This window comes from Podarcis tiliguerta (genome assembly GCF_965153285.1).
Source record: "Podarcis tiliguerta genome assembly, chromosome: 12".
NCBI classification, from domain to species: domain Eukaryota; kingdom Metazoa; phylum Chordata; class Lepidosauria; order Squamata; family Lacertidae; genus Podarcis; species Podarcis tiliguerta.
The window spans coordinates 57,640,831-57,661,352 of record NC_139545.1 but is presented as its reverse complement, the minus strand read 5'-3'; the positions used below and the strand labels follow the sequence as shown (position 1 = coordinate 57,661,352).

General features: G+C 50.1%; 1 protein-coding gene across 1 annotated transcript; it reads right to left on the bottom strand.

The window, feature by feature from the left end:
- Positions 1-1,103: 1,103 nt before the first annotated feature.
- On the bottom strand, positions 1,104-20,021 carry LOC310660934 (zinc finger protein 783-like). Its single transcript, XM_083406521.1, has 6 exons — positions 19,877-20,021; positions 11,858-12,256; positions 7,965-8,091; positions 6,868-6,972; positions 5,378-5,491; positions 1,104-3,214 (listed from the first exon to the last, which is right to left on the bottom strand). Exons 1-6 carry the CDS (start codon positions 19,898-19,900, stop codon positions 2,301-2,303), a joined length of 1,683 nt encoding a protein of 560 aa, XP_083262647.1. The 5' UTR covers positions 19,901-20,021; the 3' UTR covers positions 1,104-2,300.
- Between the last annotated feature and the right edge of the window lie 501 nt (positions 20,022-20,522).

The window sequence follows — 20,522 nt, the reverse complement described above, 5'->3', positions numbered from 1 at the left end:
TGTTCCTTAATTACTTGAGGGATATCTTGAGTGATTTCTTGAGTGATTTCCTGAATCCCACTTAGGTGGGTCATTAGGTGTGGATTAGTTGCTAAAGCCTTCGTGTCTTGAACTCTTGAACTTTGTGAAGAGTTTTTCTGAGAAGATGGCTGTACTGCACTTGGTTGTGCTCTGGCTTGGCTTCGTGTATAGGGGCGAGCTGTGGTTTTGTGGCCTGTGCCAGCCAGATCTGTGTAGGGATTGCAGGGGGGTGCAGCATCCGGAGGTGCCACCCTGGTTTGGCTACTGGATGGTGTCTGTAATTTATCTGTGGAGAGGGTCTGGGTTTGGGTCTGGTGTGGTTGATTGGTGATGGCGTTCTGTGTGCCTCTGGATCTGGTGTCAGATTTTGTGGGGAGGGCTAATTTCCAGATGTCTGGCAAGCGGGATGTGTCGTCACGCTTGTTCATGTTGTGAGGGTGTTTCTCTATCTCGATGGCTTCCATGATTATTCTCTTGTGGTGATGTTCCATGTTAAAGAGCAATTTGGAATCTGCAAAATTAATTTCGTGTCCTGTTTCTTTCATGTGTTGGAAAAGAGAGGAAGTTTTTTCTTCTTTTTTGACGGCATTCTTGTGTTCTGCGATCCGTGCATTTATTCGTCTGTTTGTTTGTCCAATGTACGTGGCTGGGCAGACTTTGCAGGGTATTTCATAGACCCCTTGGTTTTCCAACTGAATTTTATCCTTGGGGTTTCTGAGGATATTGGCTATTTTTTGGTTGGTGCAAAAGGCTGTTTTGATATTGTGTTTATGGAGGATTTTGCTACAGCTCGCCCCTATACACGAAGCCAAGCCAGAGCACAACCAAGTGCAGTACAGCCATCTTCTCAGAAAAACTCTTCACAAAGTTCAAGAGTTCAAGACACGAAGGCTTTAGCAACTAATCCACACCTAATGACCCACCTAAGTGGGATTCAGGAAATCACTCAAGAAATCACTCAAGATATCCCTCAAGTAATTAAGGAACAAAAGAAGAAAAGGCACACTAGCCTGGGAACCTCCTCTCTGCCCAGAACATTGGAGGCTATACACCACACCTCCTCAACAGTATTTATAGGAACTCAAACACTGAGATCCTGCTCTGTTCCAGTAACAAGAAGCCGAAAGCACCAGCCTGAAGATGACGAGTGAGACCTCGTCGAAACGTCGCCTAGACACCCCAACTTTTACACGGGAAGACACCCGAGGACACCAAAACCTGCATTCCTGTACCCGTGAAAATCTACGAAAGCATATATATATATGTATATATATAATTCAACCAATATTTACAAAGATGCCTTCTGTAAAAAATATAATAATAATAATAATAATAATAATAATAATAATAATATAACAGCAATATAACAGCAAGACAACAGGGGACGGCAGTTCTCCAGATACCTTTGGGGTGAGAGAGGAAGAACTGGGAGACAGTTATGGGACAGGCGGCAAGTCCTGCGGGAACTTCATACGGCAAAACAACAGTACATGAGCTCTTGGCGTTGGGTTATAAGAACCAGAATCCTGGTCGAAGCTGCTCTTGACTCCTACAAACAGCCTTGGAGTGTGACCAGATGCAGTTTGAGAAATTAAAACAAAGACAACCTCAAAAACCCACACACCTTTACTGACAACAACTAACTGGGAAAGGATGGTTTCGAATGGGCTCCACGAAGGTGCTTAACGGGCAGGGTGCCCAATGGGGAGTAGGTTAGGGGGGCAGGCAGGAAGCTCGCCCCTAGACTATTTGATGAAGTGTGGCCTGGCGCCGGCGGGTCCACCTTCCCGGTTCCGGAAGCTCATCGTGTGGTGTGTGTGTGTGCGAGAGAGGGAGGGAAGAAGAACACAAACATCAGCCTCAAGGAGGGCTCACACAGTGACGAGACGGAAGAATGTCTTTGAGATTCTGGGTCCCTGTGGGCAAGAAGGGAGAATACCTGGTTGCCTCATCTTCACAGGACAAACCGCAGAGAGCCAGTTCTCCACAAACGGCGGCAGAGCGGCAGGAAAGACTGCCTAAGTGCCGTTATCTGTGGCCCACCCAGGCGGAAGCAGGGCTCGGAGTACGATGTCTCAGCCTTGCGCTCACTCCCAGCACAGCGCAGGAAGGGTAAGCGATGCTCTGATGGTCCACGAGAGGGAGCCCCTCCGCCACGTCCCGGCATGCCCTGGGACACTTGGGGGGCAAACCGGGAGGGAGGGGGGCAGCTGTTCTTCAGCATGCAGGGCACGGCCGACGCCGGCCAGAAGCAGAGGGCTTGGGGGACGGGGCCGTCGCTAGGGTTGCTCTTGCTTCAAGGCCACCAGGCCGGCCTGCGCGCCCAGCCCCAGGTGGTGCGCCGCGGGGTTGCGGGTGTGGATTTTCTGGTGGCAGTTCAGGGACTCCTTGTAGCGGAAGTTCTTCCCGCAGGTGGCGCACTGGTAGGGCGTCTCCCCGGTGTGGACGCGCCAGTGCTTGAGGAGGTGGTCCCGGCGGATGAAGCTCTTCCCGCACTCAGTGCACTGGTAGGGCCTCTCGCCCGTGTGGATGCGCTGGTGCCGGACGGCCTTGGAGAGGTCCCGGAAGTCCTTGCCGCAGTAGGTGCACGTCAGCGGCCCGTCGCCTTTCCCTGTGTGCAGCTTCTGGTGGAGAAGAAGGCTCACCTCCAGCTTGAAGCTCTCCTTGCACTGGGTGCAGGTGTAGGGGCGATCCACCATGTGGTTCCCGGGGCGCTTCCCGGCGCTGGGCTTGAGGGCGGGGCTCCTCTGGGGTTCAGGGCGTTTCGGGGGCTTGGGGCGCGCCGGCGTCGGGGCCCTCTGGAGAGGTAAGGGGCTCGGCTTCAACTTCAGGCCCCCTCCTCCTCCTCCGGGGTCCATCGCCGGATAGCTCCCTCCTCCGTCGTGGGTCTTCTGGTGAGTGGTGAAGAGCTGCTTGTCCAGGAAGCCTTCCCCACACTCGCAGCAGATGTAGGGCCCAGTGTGGGCCTCGGCCTCCAGCACAGAGGAAGGGTCCTCTTTCCTCGACTCAGCCACGCAGCGAACCGACCGCCTCAGGCTGCTCCCCGGGGGCTTCCTTGCAGGCGCCACCGAAATGGGGTGGCTCTCGCAGAGCAGTTCCTCGCCCGGGCCCTGGAAGACTTCCGTCCACTTCCGGGGGAACATGCCGGGGAGCTCCAAGCTTTCGGGGTCTTCTTCCAAGAGCTGCGGAGTACCTGGCCAAAGGGGGGAAAGAGGCAGGTTAGTAGCATATGAAATCAGACAGGCGTCCCCTTGGTTGAATCAACGAACATAGGTAACAGTATGTTTCCGAGCACAATTCAAAGTGTTGGTGTTGACCTTTAAAGCCCTAAACGGCCTCGGTCCAGTATACCTGAAGGAGCATCTCCACCCCCATCGTTCTGCCAGGACACTGAGGTCCAGCGCCGAGTGCCTTCTGGCGGTTCCCTCATTGCAAGAAGCCAAGTTACAGGGAACCAGGCAGAGGGCCTTCTTGGTGGTGGCACCCTCCCACCAGATGTGAAAGAGAACAACAACTACAGACTTTTAGAAGACATCTGAAGGCAGCCCTCTTTAGGGAAGCTTTTAATGTTTAATAGGTTATTGTATTTTAGTGTTCTGTTGGAAGCCGCCCAGAGTGGCTGGGGAAACCCAGCCAGAAGGGCAGGGTATAAATAATAAATTATTATTATCGTTATTAAAATCACAGATCACGCTGCAGTAGAAGTTGCCCTTAAAATGGGAGAAGGAACCCAAACCACCCCTTCATGGTCCTTCAGTCCCATCCCAACTGCAAATAAACAGATTAGAGAGAGTCTCACAAAAACTCTCCAAAAATCTACTTCGACGAAAATGGTGCAGACAACATAACGCCCCCTCCTATGGGATGCAATGAGAGCATCCCTTAAAAAACAAACCTCCTCAAAAATTAGCAAAATGAAATCAGACTGGTGTCCCCTTGGTTGAATCAACAAACATAGGTAACAGTACATTTCCGAGCACAATTCAAAGTGTTGGTGCTGACCTTTAAAGCCCTGAACAGCCTTGGTCCAGTATACCTGAAGGAGCATCTCCAACCATCGTTCTACCCGGACACTGAGGTCCAGCGCCAAGGGCCTTCTGGCGGTTCCCTCATTGCAAGAAGCAAAGCTACAGGGAACCAGGCAGAGGGCCTTCTCGGTAGTGGCCCCCGCCCTGTGGAATGCCCTCCTGTCAGATGTCAAAGAGAAAAACAACTACCAGACTTTTAGAAGACATCTGAAGGCAGCCCTCTTTAGGGAAGCTTTTAATGTTTAATAGGTTACTGTATTTTAGTGTTCTCTTAGAAGCCACCCAGAGTGGCTGGGGAAACCCAGCCAGATGGGCGGGGTATAAATAATAAATTATTATTATTATTATTATTTTAAAAAATCACAGATCATGCCCCAGTAGAAGTTGCCCTTAAAATGGGAGAAGGAACCCAAATCACCCTTTCATGGTCCTTCAGTCCCATCCCAACCGCAAATAAACAGATTAGAGAAACTCTCACAAAAACTCTCCAAAAATCTACTTTGAAGAAAACGATGCAGACAATATAACCCCCCCTGTTATGGGACGCAATGAGAGCATCCCTTAACAAAACAAGCCTCCTCAAAAATTAGCAAAATGAAATAAGACAGGCAACCGCAATTTTGATATTTCATCTCCCACTGAAAATGTTTCTGATTCATCAAGAGCTATTAGAGGATTAATTTGATTTGGTGCTTGGACATTTCGTCTGTCTGTATTTTTATGATTTTACAATTTAATGATGTTTCAAACTGCAAGGGGGGGTTGTTTTGTTTGTTATCATGTTATGTAGTTTTGTGATTTATAGTGTAAACCACCCTGTGATGTTCAGATGAAAGGGGGATATAATAATAATAATAATAATAATAATAATAATAATAATAATAATAATAATGGATAGTGCAGCATGAAGGTGCCAGCTGTCAAGGGCACTTCCAAAGGAATGCACTTGTCAGAGGGTTAACTCTTTATTGTCAAAGAAACCCGCTCCTATGAGAAATGGCCAGTTCTCCATCAATCACCCCTAGTCTTGCCAACAACAACAACAACAACAAAATAATAATAATAATTTATTATTTATACCCTGCCCATACGGCTGGGTTTCTCCAGCCACTCTTGGTGGCTCCCGACAGATTAAAAAAACACAGACAGCTCCAAATATGTCAAGCACATAAGCCCAAGTCTCAAGAGCAGCTCCGTTCCACTAGTCAAGAATTCTGGGCTCTGCACGGCCCCCTCCTCCCCTGGCAACGTTCTCCTTCCCCTCCCACTTCCTCCCAGCCTTGTTCAGGAGGGAGAAGACCCCCCCCCCTTAGGCCACTCCAACTTACTCATGGCGGGATCCCCGGGGATTTCGCTCTCCTCCAAGTCGCCCATGCTTTTGACCAGGGACATTTCCTCCGGCTCCATCCAGGAGCTGTCGTTGAGGGCGGAAATCGGAGAGCCTGTTTTGGAGAGGAGGGAAGAAGATACAGCAGCCGTTCACCACCAGCGACACATTTAGGACAGGTCTGCAAAAGGCCACCCGAGCCGAGATGATGCAAGGACGAGCTATGCTGTCCACCCCCTCCTCTATAGCACTGATGCACAGACTCTTCCTGTCTGCCTCCTTCATTGATTCTAGGGTTGTGTGTAATCAGCATATCCATACAAGCACAGGACCATGTTGCTCTGAGCATAGAATACCATCATTTGAGAATCTCCACTTTCTTTGGGACAGGGGAGCACGAGGAGGAAAACACCCAGAGAGTTCCTAGTCCTAATGGCTGTAAACAGTGACTTGAAAGTCGTTGTGTGTGGCCAGCAGGACATTTGGTGTAAGCTGCTCTTTTGGTAAAGGGACCCCTGACCGTTAGGTCCAGTCTTGGCTGACTCTGGGGTTGCGGCGCTCATCTCGCTTTATTCCCCGAGGGAGTCGGCGTACAGCTTCCAGGTCATGTGGCCAGCAGGACGAAGCCGCTTCTGGCGAACCAGAGCAGCGCACGGAAACACCATTTACCTTCCCACTGGAGTGGTACCTATTTATCTACTTGCACTTTGACGTGCTTTCGAACTGCTAGGTTGGCAGGAGCAGGGACCGAGCAACGGGGGCTCACCCCATTGTGGGGATTCAAACCGCTGACCTTCTGATTGGCAAGTCCTAGGCTCTGTGGTTTAACCCACAGCACCACCCGCATCCCCGCTCTTTTGGTAGATTTAATATAATTTGGTATGTCTTCTGATTTGCAAGTAAACTGATACTTATTTCTTTACAGTTAGCTGATGAGAAGTAATGGGATATTCTTATGATACTTGGAACCAAAGGGTCTGTTGGTTGTGTGGGAGGGAGGGATTTAGTTTTCGTTCAATTAGTTCATTTGTTAGAGCGGTCCTGTGTTTGGTTGCTGAACGAGAAGCATAACAGTGAAATGTACAGACATACTTTATTCAACGGATGACTTCCTCTGCTCATGTATTTACCTGTTCTTGAAAACCAAATAAAAATGATTTCAGAAGAAAAGAGGAAAAGTGTGCGGCCAGTTTGTGCTGGAGTTACGAAAGCAGGAGCCTGCCGTGAGGGCGAAGTAACACCTGCTTTATATGTGCAACTGAGCTGGGTGGCAGAATTCAACTTCAGAATTCAAGGAACGTAACTCTCACAAAGCCGACAGCGTGTGGGAAGAGCAACGGTTCTGAAGTATCCTTGACCAGGTTTTCAGAGCTTTTCGCTGTTTGCCTCAAGCTGTAAATTGTCCCCTTCAGCATCAGGGGTGGACCTGAGCTGCTCTCCCTGCACAGCACAGACGGGGGTGGGGTGGGGGTTGCCAACTCTGCGACTCACCCGGGGTGGTCTCCTTCAGGGCTTCTCTTTCCTCGACATCCCCCCGACCAGCGACATCTGCTTGCTCGATCCGAGAGAGCAGCTCAGGTTTGGAGATGGCAGCGTCTGTGCGTGGCGGGGGAAAAAAAACTTACTAGCAGCATCAAGCCTCTCATTTGCTCTCCTTTTATTTAAATTTCCCTTGGGAATGACGCTGGGGCAGGGCGGTGGTGCTCTGGGACTCCCAGGAACACACTCAATGACTGGTATGTAAACCTGGAGGGAATCCTAAGGGTCATCTAGTCCACCCCACTATAATGCAGGAATCAAAGCTAAAGAATCCCCGACAGATGGCCATCCAATCTCTGTTTGGAAACCTCCAAGGAAAGTCTGCTCCACCATAGAACAGCTCTTATCTTTGGCAAGTTCTTCCTAATGTTTGGCCACAATCTCCTTTCTTAGTTTTTTTAATCCATTGGTTCAGATCCTACCCCCGGGAGCAGCAGAAAGCAAGCTGCATCTTCCATGTGACAGCCCTTCAGATATTTGGGGATGGCTGTCATATCTCCTCTCAGTCTCCTCTTATCCAGGCTAAACATACCAACTCCCTCAATTGCTCTTCATAAGGCTTGGTTTCCAGGCCGCCCTCCTCCGCACATGTTCCACTGATCATCCTACCTGAAGGAATTTCCTGGCAGGACAGACTAGCCAATGACCAGCTGAGCTCTGGGCATTCTCGTGCTGCACAGAGCTTGGCTCACCTGCAGACCTGATAAGGAACTCTTTGCTGGGCCCAGCAGATCACCTGTTTGCCTGCAGAAGGTCCAACTTCTGGCATCTCCGGGTAGGACTTGAGAACAACTCCTGTCTGAAACCCTGGAGAGCTGCTACGAGCCAGAACCAGCAAAACTGAGCAAGGTGAACCCATGGCTTGAATCAGCACCTAGCAGCTTCCTATATCTGGTGCATCTGATCTGCACCCACATCACCCTGAAGCCTGGTCAGATGTCGGCTGAGAATTGATGCCGTGTCCACTTAGAAGGCCCTGGGCCATGGTGGATGAAGGCTCAGGTGCGCAGAGAGCTCTGCTTGGCCACGCCACGTGGACCCTTCCTTACCCATAGAGACCACGGCCTTGTAGTTGCATTTCATGATGTGCCGGTAGAGGTCCTTCTGCCCTTCGCCCAAGCTGCGCCACTCTTGCTCGGAGAAACTGCAGGAGGCTTCGTCAAACAGCAAAGGGACCTGCAACCACGTCAAAGAGAGGGAGAAGTCACTTCCTCTTAGGTGGAGCAGCTGCCGTGAATGCAAAAACGTCCCGGGTTCAGTCCTTGCCTGAAACCATAGAGAGCCGCTGCCTGTCAGTGTAGACAGTACTGAACTAGATAGACCAACTGACTAACTTGGTATAAGGCAGTTTCCTGTGTTTCTAATCCTCTGCCAGGTCCCCTGATGTAAATCTCAGAACCTGGTCATATATTTAGCTTCCAACCATTTTTACACATTTTACGGGCAACTGAAATTACAGATAATAAATAATAATAATAATAATAATAATAATAATAATAATAATAATAATGTTATTTATACCCCACCGTCCACAACCAGAGACGGGCTCAGGGCAGCTAACACCAATAAAATAAAATCACAGTAAAAACATAATGGGGGGGGAGAGGGAGGGGGAAACCCAATTTAAAATACAGGTTAAAATGCAATTTAAAATGCAGCCTCATTTTAAAATAGCTGATAAATCAAGACCATAAGGGGAGGGAAACATAAGGGTCAGACCAAGTCCAGACCAAAAGCCAAGCGGAACAGCTCTGTCTTGCAGGCCCTGCGGAAAGATGTCAAGTCCCGCAGGGCCCTAGTCTCTTGTGACAGAGCGTTCCACCACGTCGGGGCCAGTGCTGAAAAGGCCCTGGCCCTAGCTGAGACCAATCTAACCTCCTTGAGGCTCAGGACCACCACAGTGTTGTTATTTGTGGACCTTAAATTCCTCCGCGGGGCATACCAGGAAAGGCGGTCCCGTAGGTACGTGGGTCCTAGGCCGTGTAGGGCTTTAAAGGTCAAAACCAGCACCTTGAACCTGATCCTGTACTCCACCGGGAGCCAGTGCAGTTGGTAAAGCACTGGATGAATGTGATCCTGCGGCAAGGACCCCGTAAGGAGCCTCGCCGCCACATTCTGCACCCGCTGGAGTTTCTGGGTCAGCTTCAAAGGCAGCCCCGCATAGAGAGAATTACAATAATCAAGCCTGGAGGTAACCTTTCCCCAACCACCCCTGACTCCTTCCTTCCTTCCTTCCTTCCTTCCTTCCTTCCTTCCTTCCTTCCTTCGTCTTCTTCCAAGTCAGCTCGTGTCAATTCTACTGACTTTTTGATGCCAGTTGAAAAACAGTTTTTTCTTCTTCTCAGAAGCTGCTACAGTGGTGCCTTGCAAGACGAAATTAATTCGTTCCGCGAGTTTTTTCGTTGTATGAGTTTTTTCGTCTTGCGAAGCACCACTGCATTTAAACACTGACAACGGCGGGGAGGGGCGGGGAGAAGCAGGACAGCTGCCGCAGCCGGTACCTCAGACTCACCCGCGTGTTGTGGCCACTGTGCGACGCGGCTGCTGGAGGGCGGCGGGGCTCAGGAGCGCGACTCCAGGGAGAGAGAGGCGCTGGCGGCAACGGCTCTCTGAGGGGAGCGCGCGAGGGGGGTGGGCAGCGGCGCGAGGCACCAACCGTCAGCCGGAAGGTGGGAGGGAGCCGGAGGAGCGGGGAAGCGAGTGTGTGTACGTGCAGTGACCGTCGCCATGACACTAGAGGCAGGGCCGTTTCGTCTAGCGAAGCAAGCCCTTAGGAAAATCCGTCTTGCGAAGCACCTCAGAAAATGAAAAACCCTTTAGTCTAGCGAGCTTTTCATCTTCCGAGACATTCGTCTTGCGGGGTACCACTGTAATTGATTATTTGAGTTCAAACGTCTCGTGTTGCTGCTTTTACTGCCATTTTGCACCTGCAAGGAACTACGTTAACCCAGGATGCGGTACTGTAAGGAGAACCCCTATTTTAAAACAAAACATTCAAACACCTGACCCAGCACCCTGTCTCACTTTGGCCAACCAGCTGCCTGTGGAGAACCTGCAAGCAGGACCCGAGCAACTCTCTCTTCCTGTGGTTTCTAGCAACTGGTCTTCAGAAACACTGCTGCCTCAAATTGTGGCGCCTCCTCCTCTAGAAATCTGTCTTCCAAAGCCATCCAAGTCGGGGCCATCACTGCCTCCTACGGGAAGGAGTCCCATAGTTTAAATATGTGCTGTGTGAATGACTTTCTTTTATCTGAATCTTCCCACATTCAGCTTCTGTAGTGATGTTGGGAAATCTTAGCAAGTTAAAACTCTGGCTCATGCCAAGGAAGAGCATTGTGGGAGAGCCAAATACTGGAGAATTCTGGGAATGTGCATCTGCTTCTTTAGTTGCAGACTTTCTGTCTCAAAGAATGTGAATAAGTTATCTTTTCCACCTGCAGGAAGGAGGTTCCTAGCTGATTTGTAGTCTTTTTGACACCTGGCTATCTTAGATGCTGTTTCTGTGTGAACAGGGTCATCAAGCCAACTCACAACTCAAAGAATCTGGTCTGGCTCTGGGAATGCTTCTAATCTTCAAGGCCTTTTGATAAACAGGATTCAGCTGTTGAGGCTCCTAACAAGCCTGAGTTATTGTTCTTCTATCTAACCATTGGCGAATTGCTAATTAATCTAAAGAACTGATTGGCTTTTGAGTTTTGAATCCAGGTGGGTTCAAAGGGGATAAAACCTTAGGAAACCCACCTGCAATTCGCAGCCCATCTTGCCAAACAGGCAGCCCGCCTCACCTAACCTACTTTGCCATGTGAGACCATTGTCATGCAGAGATGGCTTGCCCTGATGCCAGGAGGGTGTTTTGAACTGTTCTGTTTCACACTTTCATTCTCATTGTGAGTATGTTTTGTAGCAAGTAATATTAAACAATGGTTTTGATTTTTGTTTGGGATTTGCAAGAGATGTGCCAACTTTTATGTTTGAATAATCTTGTTTTTTTAATAAATCCTGGGAAAATGACTTTTTCCTGTTTTTGTCTTTTGTGCCTTCCTGCAGGGGAAGCTAACCCAGTACCTGACCACTTAGTCGCCTACCAGAGCCTGTTGGATTTCTGTCTGTGCCACGGTAAAGTGACACAGGGTGGGGCAGCCCGGTAACACTGAAGAGTACCGTATTTTGCGCCCCATAGGACGCACCGGCCCATAGGACGCACCTAGTCTTTTTGGGGGGGAAATAAAGAAAAAAAAATTATTTCCCCCCCCCCCCAGGTGCGGGGCTGGAAGAACCAGGTCGGGGAACAGCGGGAAGGCGCGCTCCGCCTCCCGGCTGTCCCCCGAGCTTGTGGGGCTGGTGATGGGGAGAAGTGCGCTGAGCCCTGGACTGCAGGCAGCTCTGCGCAGCCATCGGGAGCCGGGCGGGACTTCGCGCCCGGCTCCCGATGGCTGTGCAGAGCTGCGCTGAGCCCGGGACTGCAGGCAGCTCTGCGCAACCCTCGGAACCGGTCTCCTGAGGGTTGCGCAGAGCTTCCTGAAGCCTGCATTCGCCCCATAGGACGCACACACATTTCCCCTTCATTTTTGGAGGGGGGAAAGTGCGTCCTATAGGGCGAAAAATACGGTAATTTCCTTCCTTAGGTTACTTTTCGGGGCTGTTCTGAGATAAGGAAGTGGTGGCAGCATACTACTGTTTCTGGTTTTTTGTGTGTGTTCTGAAAAAGCTTCTGCGCACCCTTCTCTCTCTCAGCCGGGTCTTGCTGGACTTGGAGGGCAGGTGGGGAATGCTACAGCTTCACTGAATGCCCAAGAGAGTGTTAGGAGGGAGGGAGAAAACCACGCCATCCTACAGATAGCAAGGATTGCTAGAATACTGCCTGCAAAGCAGTAATTTGTGGATATGAGAAATCCCACCTCTCTTACGTGGCCAGGCACAGCCCCTAACCCACCCTGCTTACCTTGGGGGTTTCCCCCCTGGATCCTGGGGGCAGGCGGAGGATCCAGAAGTTGCGGTTCTTGAGCAGGTTCTCCATGTTCTCCAGCCTCCTCTGGAGCTGCCCGTACTCTTGAATGAGGGTCCCCAGGGCAGCCCACTTGCTCTCCAGCTGGTTTCCGAATTCGACGGCGGTCTTTTCGCAGCCGTCCAGCTTTGTCTCAGCCATGCCCATCCTCCCCTCCAGGCTCATGAGCTGCGCTGCGTAAGAGTCCACTTTGCTCTCCACCGCTTGGATTTCAGCCACGACCGTCAGGGAGAGCTCGGCCGCCTCGGGGAGCACGTCCCCCATGGGGGTCTGCTCGGGGGCGCTGAGGGGCTGGGCAGCAGCCATGGGCTGGGGCTCCACCTCCCACTGAAGAGCCTGTTGGAGAGGGAGACATGCAAACAATGTTATGTTCCTGGGTGGTCTGGAACAGAGCAATGTTCTACAGCCACTGTCTCTGGCCGTTCCTCTTGAGGAAGGATCTCTAAGAACAGTTAAAAAGGTAAAGGGGTAAAGAGACCCCTGACCGTTAGGTCTAGTCGTGGACGACTCTGGGGCTGCGGCGCTCATCTCACTTTACTGGCCGAGGGAGCCGGCGTACAGCTTCCGGGTCGTGTGGCCAGCATGACTAAGCCGCTTCTGGCAAACCAGAGCAGCACATGGAAAAACCATTTACCTTCCCGCTGGAGCAGTACCTATTTATCCACTTGCAATTTGACGTGCTTTCGAACTGCTAGGTGGGCAGGAGCAAGGACCGAGCAATGGGAGCTCACCCCGTCGCGGGGATTCGAACCACCGACCTTCCGATTGGCAAGCCCTAGGCTCTGTAGTTTAGACCACAGCACCACCCGTGTCCCCTAGCAACAGTTAGCCAAAACTTAAAATGAAGAAGGAGAAGGTAAGTTCTGTGTCAAAAAAAGGTCAGAAAGTGGACGTATTTTAATATTCTGCACGCTTCCACTCCTGCTGGACAATCAGGAGAGACCTGCTGCCACTGACCGCCCACTTGAGTCCAGGAAGGCTTTCCCTGCCCACCTTTGGCATCTAATTGCCTTCAGTTCATCATCTTCATTTTAACCCGAAAGCATGAGGATTGGGCACTTGGGGAGAATGAATTCTTCACCAGATGCCAAATAGTCAAAATGCCAGCACTCACCGAGCAACAAAACAACCAATGAACTGTGTACTGCAGGTGGAGATCAATGGAGAGGGATCCTTATGAGAGAGAAACCATGGCTGCTATTACCTGGTCTGAGTAGTACACTCTGTGTTATACGGAAACAAGAAATGACCTGGGTCCTTTTCCAGGTGGCTTACAAGTTTCAGAGCTGCTGACCACTGCTCCATCTCTAATAAATTCTTCACTCATCAGTTATGCTGCCTTTCTCTGCTTAAACACCAGCCCTTCTCTAACCGTGTGATATTCCGAACCGTAATATTTACTTCTCCGTATCCTTAGCATCCCCTTCATGGATCACTGCCATGATCCATGATAATGAGGGTGAAAGAGGAGAGCGCAAAATATGGTCTGAAGCTCAACATCAAAAAAACGAATATCATGGCCAATGGTCCCATCACCTCCTGGCAAACAGAAGGGGAAGAAATGGAGGCAGTGAAAGATTTTACTTTCTTGGGCTCCATGATCACTGCAGATGGTGACAGCAGCCACGAAATTAAAAGACGCCTGCTTCTTGGGAGGAAGGCGATGGCAAACCTAGACAGCGACTTAAAAAGCAGAGACATCACCTTGCCAACAAAGGTCCGTATAGTAAAAGCTATGGTTTTCCCAGTAGTGATGTATGGAAGTGAAAGCTGGACCATAAAGAAGGCTGATCGCCGAAGAATTGATGCTTTTGAATTCTGGTGCTGGAGGAGACTCTTGAGAGTCCCATGGACTGCAAGAAGATCCAACCTCTCCATTCTGAAGGATATCAGCCCTGAGTGCTCACTGGAAGGACAGATCCTGAAGCTGAGACTCCAATACTTTGGCCACCTCATGAGAAGAGAAGACTCCCTGGAAAAGACCCTGATGTTGGGAAAGATGGAGGGCACAAGGAGAAGGGGACGACAGAGGACGAGATGGTTGGATAGTGTTCTCGAAGCTACCAGCTTGAGTTTGACCAAACTGCGGGAGGCAGTGGAAGACAGGAGTGCCTGGCGTGCTCTGGTCCAGGGGGTCACGAAGAGTCGGACACGACTAAACGACAACAACAACAAATCCTTAGCATTCGTATGCTGCTTGGTTCAGGTTTACATGTGTCTTTTCTACAATCAGCACTTGCTTTTTGTGGGACTGGGACAGCTCTGGGTTTACACCAGGGGTGGGGCACTGGATCCGGCCAGATCCTTCCTCCTCGGATGGGACAACTTGGACATGTGATCCAACGATCCTGCCACTACTGTATCTAATTGATCATTCAAGCACAAGTCCTTTCTATCAGCCATCAACCGGAATGCTTCATTAAGCTACCTATTGCAACTCCAGGAGGAAACCTTTGAAGCTGCAGTGGGCCTGGAACAGCTCTGGGCACTGGAAAAGGCAGCATGAAAAGGACAAACAGCGCTGAGGTTCATCGTGGAGGAGAATAAGAGACAGAACGTTCTGCATCCAGATGCAGTTCACCTCCTCAAGGAGTACAGAGAACATTTGCGGACATCTTGCTTCCAGGAGTACAAGGCAGAACAAAGTTCAAAGGAAGGCAAAAGCAACAGAGATGAAGGGATGACTCCCATGTGCAAATTTTGCAAGACAAGGTGCCTCCCTTCAGAACGACAACGGCAATTTATGGAAACCTACAAGACTTTTATCTCGGCACTGATCATGTAGGATACAGCAGTTCAGCTTGCCGTGTGATAGCTGAATTTCACATAATCAGTTCATAAACCCCCTTCCAAAAGGGAGTGTAACACAGCACTCAGGCAATCTGTGGAACTCAGTACTGCAGGATGAGAGGTTTGCCAAGAGTATAAATGCAACTTGTAAGTGCAGACACCTCTTTTTCCAGGAGCAGAAGCCCCAGCAGCTCCTTTGTATGAAGCTCTCATGAAAAGCTGGGACAGGCCTTCAATGGCATTGCTTTAGGGGGAATCCCATCTAATGAAGGTGACTCACCAAGCCACAAGCTGACTTCAATTTTGGGCCAAGCCTTTGATGTCTCCTCTTCTGCCCCTGCCCCCACCCCCACGAATCCCCATGGTCCAATGAGGTATATCAAATTTACAAAGAAAGAGCACATAGGGAGGATCAATTCACAGATATGGAAGATTAATGACCCAGCCAGAATGAGTCATGCCGTACTTGTGTACAGACTAGACTTAGTGCCCTACAGGGTTTTTGGTTGGGGGGGGGTGCTAGCCTTTTCACTATCACTGGCCCACTGGCCATGTAGACTGGAGCTGGTGAGAATGGACAAGTCAAAGCTTGAAGAAAGCTTGGCTTGCGTACTGCAATGCAGTCCAGGGTACAGCAGCTCAGGGGATGAATGGAAGATGCCAACCACTTCACTGGTTCCCAGGCCCAATTTAAAGTGCTGGCTTGGACCTTGAAAGTTCTTAACAGGTCCAGGACATCTCAAGCACTGCCTGCTCCCACAAAAGACTGCCACAGGGTCAGCTCCTCTTCTGAAAGTCTGAAGTACAGTGGGATCTCTGCGGTAGCACTAAAAATGTGGTACTCTATCCCTAAAGATGTTTGCCTCCCTCCTTCCTCCTTGACCGCTGGAGGCGAGGCCAAGGTGGTCCTCAGAGGGCTTTGGGATGCTTTGCCAATGTTGCATGATAACTGAATGCTGCTTCCATTAAATCTATTGTTCGCTGTACTTCTTTTTCTGACTGATTTATAGCCCACTTTTCCCCCCAAGGAGCTCAAGGTGGCGTACATAGTTTTACCTCCCCGCCCTCCATTTAATCCCCACAACAGCCCTGTGCAGTAGGTTAGGCCGAGGGGCAGGGACTGGTTCCCAAGGTCACATCCAGTGAGCTTCATGGTCAAGGGGGGATTCGAACCCTGGACTCTTCCCAGGTTCTAGTTTGACACTTAAACCACGACACAACACTGGCTCTCAAGACTGGATGGCTTATACATGATTTGTGGTGGGTTCTGTTGCCGCTGTTCATTGTGCAAGCTGCCTTGGAGACCTTACATCAAGGGCAGGCAAAAAATGTTTTAATAAAACGAGCAAAATAAGTGATCTGTATCAAAATACTGAGGGGTGCTCTCTTGCTTAAGAGCAAAGGAAGGGCTTTGTGGGATCACCTTGTCCCAGCAAGCGAGAAATGGCAAAGGAAAAAAGGAGGCCCCACCATTAACAGGAGGAAGCGAGGAAGTCACTAGGGCAAAAGGGTCCACTGCACAAGCAATTCCCAAAATGTCTTTGGAAAATAAGCAGCATTTTGTTCTTTTTTAAAAAAGGTTTATAAGAATTCTACAGGACAGTGTCCTCTCTGGGTGGATTACAAAATTAAAAATACAAATTTCACAGCAAAGCAGCAATCACCGCAAATATAAAAAGTATGTATTCAACACAGCATGAAATAGTCAAACCATTTAAAACCAACAGATTCTAAAACAACAAAGACATAAAAATCATCCTAACTAGAAGCCAACTGGGTCCTCCAGGCTTTTTTTGAAGGGTATCTCTGATCATGCATCCATCCATCTGCTGTAGAAGGAGACCCATGGACTAGGGACCACCACCGAGAAGGCCCTGGTTAGGGGCAGACAAGCAGGGCCTCCAAAGCTGATCTTGAGATATGGGCTGGTTCACATGGGTGAAGATGGCATATGAATTTCTAGGATCAGAACGCACACCCCTCCCCTCCCAAAAAAGATTACGGGAGAAGACAGTCTTTCTTCCATTATATTTTACAGTTTAGTCCATCTGAAAGATAGTATTCTCCTGTATGAACGTGCCCAGGCTGTGAGATCTTTGTGGAGAGGCTCTTTTCCCAGTACTGGAAAAGGGCCTTCTCAGTGGCTGCTCCCAGACTTTGTAACTCCCTTCCTAAAGAAGGAAGACTGGTTCCCTCCCTTCACCAGCAGGTGAAGACTGTTTTATTCTGACCGGCTTGAGAATTGTTGTTGTTGCTTTTTTAAACAAGAAAATGGTTTTTAACAGCGCTGTTCTTTTTTATTATCTGTACTTTTATATATTGCTTTTCTATTACTTTTAAATTACAGTCATACACTGGAAGTAGAACAGAATCTGTTCTGGAAGCCTGTTTGACTTCCAAAATGTTCAAAAACCAAATTGCAGCTTTCGATTGGCTGCAGGAAGCTCCTGCAGAAAATCAGAAGCCACGGAAGCCCCGTCGGATGTTTGGGTTCCAAAAACAGTTCACAAACCAGAACAGTCACTTCCAGGTTTGCAGCAATCAGGAGTCAAAACGTTCAAGAACTAAGCTGTTTGAAAACCAAGAGACGACTGTTATATGTTTTTCACTTTTTTTATTTCTGTGTTGTTCAGGTCTGGGGAAAAGGAAGGATATAAATAAATATAACAGCAACAACACTTTAAACAATGCAGTCCAAATCTCTGCTGCCAAAATCCCCTGTAATTAAGGACCATGATACCATTTCCAGAGACCTTGACTGTGCGCAAGACTTGGGACTGAACCACCTGTGCAGACTTGCAGCACTATGCATCACGCCTTTATGCTAGGAGCATCACTTATTCCTCGATGACAGCATCACCACATCTTTAGGCTCTAGGGCATGGATTGAAGGCACATGATGCAGCAACCTTGCAGATGCGAAACGGAGCTGGCTCTAAGCACTGCCTGAATGGGAGATTATCTGGGAGCTCTCTGTTATGCCACAATGAACTTGCGGAAGAAATGTTAAGAATCAAAATATACCCCTTGTAACTCATTCATCTTCTTCCTTGGTTATTTCTTAACACACTGCCATATATACTCTATTTTGCTTTGTACCAATGCCTCTCTTTTGTATTGTTTCTTGTCATTCTTAATTAAAGATATCTTATCAAAAAAGAAGACGGAGCAAAGATAATTCACCCTGATCCTTGCTGCACCTTGGTGAGAGCAACAGAAAGCATTTCCCCCCCTCCTGTGTCCATTCTACCCTCTAAAGCTCCATAACAAGGTCCTAGCTGAAAATTAACCGGCATCACAACTATCTGTCCTTAAAAACTGCCCCTCTCCCTCTTTCCATTGGGGGGGTTCCGAGGGCAGGCAGGCTGCACCCCTCCCATGCTAAATTGGGCTACGTGCTCCTGCCTCTCTTTGCCCTGAAAGCCTCTCTCCAAAAGGCAGCAAGAGCCCTATTTGCAGAGGCCAGAAACAATTTGGGGATGGGTTAACGCAGGCGAAGAGATGACAGCTACCCGATTTGCTTTCATTGATGGGCGGAATTAACTGCCTCAGCCCTAGGGATGCAAGACACTTCCTCCACGGAGGAGTCCCTATCAGATCTGGGGCACCTGTTTTCCCAAGCGGGAGAGGAAAAGTTAGCCTCCCTTGCTGCTGTCCCTGTCAACAACCCCCTGCCCAAAATAAACCACACATCCGTTTTGGGGCCTAATCCTTAGCTTCAGGAGGTAGTTGTAACATATATTTGTTTTCCTCCCTCTCCAGCATCATCATATCCTGGCAGTGTTTGCTTCTCCCCTCTCAGATCCAGCCCCCCAAAATTAACCCCCATAAAAAAACACTCCCCCACATCCATTTTGGGGGCTGATCCGTAGCTTCAGAAGGTAGCTTTGACATGTATTTGTTTCCTTCTCTCTCCATGATCACCACCATCTCCTGACAGCCTTTACTTCTCCCCTCTCAGATCCTCCCCAAATGAACCTCCCTTTAAAAAAAACTGCACCCCACAACTGTTTTGGGGCCTGATCTGCAGCTCCAGGGGGCGGTTTTGACATATGTGTGTGTGCATCTCTCTCCTGGAGCCTCACCCTCATTTCTGGGCAGCCTTTGCCCCTTCCCTCCCCCCCCAAAAAAAAACCAACCACCCCTCCATCACACCCGTTTTGGAGGCCTAAGCTGCAGGTCCAGGAGTTGATTCTGACATGTGTATGTTCTCATCTCTCTCCCTGAGCATCGCCCTCATCTCCTGGCAGCCTTTGCCCCTTCCCCCCTCCCCAAAAAAGCACCCCCCCAAAAAAAAAACCTCCCCTCCATCTCTCACCCGTTTTGAGGGCCTAAGCTGCAGGTCCAGCAGTTGATTCTGACATGTGTATGTTTTCATCTCTCTCTCTGAGCATCACCCTCATCTCCTGGCAGCCTTTGCCCCTTCCCTTCCCCCCAAAAGAACCCCCCCCAAAAAACCCTCCATCTCACACCCGTTTTGGGGGCCTAAACTGCAGGTCCAGGAGTTGATTCTGACATGGGTATCTTCTCATATCTCTCTCTCTGAGCATCACCCTCATCTCCTGGCAGCCTTTGCCCCCTCCCCAAAAAAGCACCCCCCAAAAAAAACCCCAACTCCTTCATCTCACACCCATTATGTGGGTCTAAGCTGCAGGTCCAGAAGGCGCTTCTGACATGTTCTCATCTCTCTCTCCCTGAGCATCATCATTATATCCTGGCAGCCTCTGCCCCTTCGCCCCCCCCCACATTCGCCCCCCCCCCACATTCGCCCCCCCCCTACATCTCACACCCGTTTTGGGGGCCTAAGCTGCATCTCCAGGAGGCGGTTTTTGACATGTACGTGTCTTCCTCTCCCCCCCCCTCCAGCTTCAGCATCCTCAGCCCCTGACAGCACTTTGCCTCCCCCTCCCCACACCACAAAAACACCGCCGCGCCCCCCCCCTGGACCCACAACTGCAGCAGCCACAAGAGCCGCCCCCCAGCCAATGGGGGGGTCCTCCGCAGGCCCCCCCCCCGCGGCATCCATTCCCCCCCCTTCACCACCCATGACAACCTCCCTCAGCAGCAGACTCCATTTTGGGAGCCCCCCCCCACCTTCATCTCCCCCCCCTCCGCCCAACCGTCACCTCCCCCCCCCCTATTCCAGGTCCCCCCCCCCCGGCTCACCTGGGCGGGGCTCCACTCGGCCATGGCCCGGCGCTGTCGTCGCCGCCGCCGCCGCTGCTGCTGAGGGGCGAGGAGGGCCGGGAGAGCGAGAGGGAGGAGCGGGGCGGGCAAGACCGACAGCGGCGCCGGGGAAGCTCCAGGAAGCGGAGCGAGCGCCGGGAGAGAGCGCCGCCCAGGGGCGGAGGAGGAGAAGGCAGAGGCCGCAGCGACACCTGGCGGCCGGAGGCCGTGGGCGACGCTGCGGGGAGGGAGGCGGGGGAGACCGGGGTATTATCATCACTATTAGAATAATATAGGATACAGTGCCGGATTTACGTATAAGCTAAACAAGCTGAAGCTTAGGGCCCCACTCTCTTGGAGGCCAGCCCAAAAAAATTAAAAAATAAATTTATTTCCAAAATATAAGATAAAAAGCAAATAAAATAAAAGCTAACGGTACATACAGCAACAGTGTTTTGTGTTGTGTAGGCTCCTATGATGTAAGACATGGGCCCCTCCTGCTAGCCTGCTCCCTCAAATATCCCTGGTTTGCTCATTTCTACATACTGTATAGTTCTACATTCTGCACGGACTGGTTGCATGGCTTTAGATCAGTCATCCTCAAACTTATAGTACAGTACATTGATTATTGCTTTCATTTTATGGA